The sequence below is a fragment of the Triticum urartu genome, chromosome 1 (genome assembly GCF_003073215.2).
Source record: "Triticum urartu cultivar G1812 chromosome 1, Tu2.1, whole genome shotgun sequence".
In the NCBI taxonomy this organism is placed as follows: domain Eukaryota; kingdom Viridiplantae; phylum Streptophyta; class Magnoliopsida; order Poales; family Poaceae; genus Triticum; species Triticum urartu.
The window spans coordinates 2,618,411-2,620,565 of record NC_053022.1 but is presented as its reverse complement, the minus strand read 5'-3'; the positions used below and the strand labels follow the sequence as shown (position 1 = coordinate 2,620,565).

Sequence of the window (2,155 nt, the reverse complement as noted above, 5' to 3'; positions counted from 1 at the left end):
TTACTACCAGTTATTAACAAACAGGATGTGATTTTGGTTTTAATAGAAATGTATGCTTGGGCACTTAGTCTCGACTCTCGAGTAAAACACGATCTTTGCAAGAAGGCTTTCAAAAAATAAAAGGGGTAAAAACAGTCAAGATTGTCACTAAATGGGGTAATCTGAATGAAAATTTGTTAGATTGGGTAGTTATTGTCAAAAATGCTAAATTAGGGGGTAAAAATCGGAATTCACTAAAAGACGTAATGGTAAGGATAACATACCAAAAAATAGACAAACCAGCCTTAAAAACTATGCAGCGAGATGTGAGACAAGTCCAGCGAAAAAATAAAAGAAGAAAAAAGTAGAGAGAGACGAGTCCACCTCAACACAAGGAAAAGAAAAAGCAACGGGCCAGTACAGTACAAAGATGGAGGGCGGTATTGTAAAAGAAAAACAAATGCTGACATCAATCGACTAAGATCTGGACAGACCCATATTGATTTAGTGTGCGTCCGTACTTGCTTTGCTTGCTGATTGTCCTGCTGCTGCCCATCCCCGCTGCAGCTCGTCCAATCCCACCGTCGAGCACGCATGGACTGCGCGGTGCAGTGACTCGGCGTGAACCGACGGTGCGCACGGCACCCACTCCCACCGCTCCACGACGGTCCCGGCCTGCCGCTCCGTCAGCTCGTACAGCACGGCGCCATTGGCAGGCTCGGCCGCATTGTACACGTATCCTCCTGTGGCGTTGCCGCACACCCCGATCGATCGCATCATCTCCTCGTCGTCCTCGTCTTCGTCTCGGGGGAAAAGCCGCTCCGACATGTCGCTCGGCATTGCGTCGTGCGCCGCGCCGGGGGACAGCTCCAGAACGTCGCCATGCACCTCCCATGCTTGGACAACGACTCTGTTTGCTTCCTCGCCGTCGCGCTTCGCTCCGAACAGCATCAGCCGCTCAGCGCCGGCACGACCAGGCGCGACGCCCCACGTGTAAACGCTGGCGTCTGGTCTCAGGCAACGTGTGGGACCCCACCGCCGTTTCAATGGATCGAACCAGCTCGTCCACCCGGTGGTTCTATCCGTGAGGTATACTCTCTGATCTGTCGCGGCCGCCGAGAGCCAGGTTGCTGCGGCGGACTCCCGGAGCTTCGACGGCAGAGGATCACAAGTGATCCAATTTCCGCTTTCATGAACCTCCGCTGCGGCCACGACCTCTCCCTCAGCAAGCGCAAGCTGACACGCGCCGCCGAGGGCGACCATGCGGTCGCCCACCACTGCCAACACCGGGTCGACACGCCACACACTGGGACTCTTCAGGGAGATGCACGCGGAAGTTCCAAGAGGGTCGCCGGCGATGTCAAGGCCTGACGAGGAAAGCGCGCAGACACGGTCCCCCCGCGCGCTCCGCACGAGGCGTAGGTTCAACGGCAGGGCGTGGCGCGGGGCGTGCAAATGCGTGGTCAGCCAAACGCCTGAGCGGGGATCATACGCCAAGGTCTGGCGACGGCAGCCGTGGAGGTGGACCACAAGCCACGGCAGCCGCCGTGGGCGCCGGAGAAGGGCGGATCGGACTGCACGCAGCCACTCGCGCGAGACCGCTACCGCGGCGGACAAGTCTGACGCCGGCAAGCGCTCCAGCACCAACTCTAGCACGTCCCCGTGAAGGTACAATGCAGCAACCGCCGGCGGGTCGGTGTGGAGATTGCTCACTTCCATTATGCAAGCACCAACTCCAGCACGACCCCCGTGAAGGTACTATATGAATAACCAGATAGCTCTACCTCTAATTCCGGCGCTGAGCTAGCTAGCTAAATAGAGTAGGCGGTACCCAGCACACACAAAAAAAAAACGACAGGCAGGTAGCCTCACCATCCCACACCTAACCCTTGGTTGAAATAAAATCTACAGCCGCGAGTACCAATTCCAGCGCTCCACACACCCGGGGACGTGTCCGGATGCATTCGCGACCGTACCGGTCAGACCTTAAATCTTGGCTCGCATATCCGCGAACCTCATATCCAGCACCCTTATGTATACATACTACACATGCAACGTGAACTACTATACGTAGATCAAACAACGGACATGGCAATCGGCGGCAAACGGACACCGAAATCCTATTTACATCATCCAAGATGTCGCCATAGTTCATCACCGGACAAGTTTTAAACTT

General features: G+C 55.5%; 1 protein-coding gene across 1 annotated transcript; it reads right to left on the bottom strand.

Moving 5' to 3' along the window:
• Positions 1 to 234: 234 nt before the first annotated feature.
• LOC125539699 (F-box/kelch-repeat protein At1g23390-like) lies at positions 235 to 1,749 on the bottom strand. The gene has a single exon (XM_048703521.1). It carries the CDS (start codon positions 1,696 to 1,698, stop codon positions 484 to 486), a length of 1,215 nt encoding a protein of 404 aa, XP_048559478.1. The 5' UTR covers positions 1,699 to 1,749; the 3' UTR covers positions 235 to 483.
• Positions 1,750 to 2,155: the final 406 nt, after the last annotated feature.

Coding starts and splice junctions, on each gene's coding strand:
- LOC125539699 (XM_048703521.1), bottom strand. CDS start 1,698: ATGGAAGTGAGCAATCTCCACACCGACCCGCCGGCGGTTGCTGCATTG.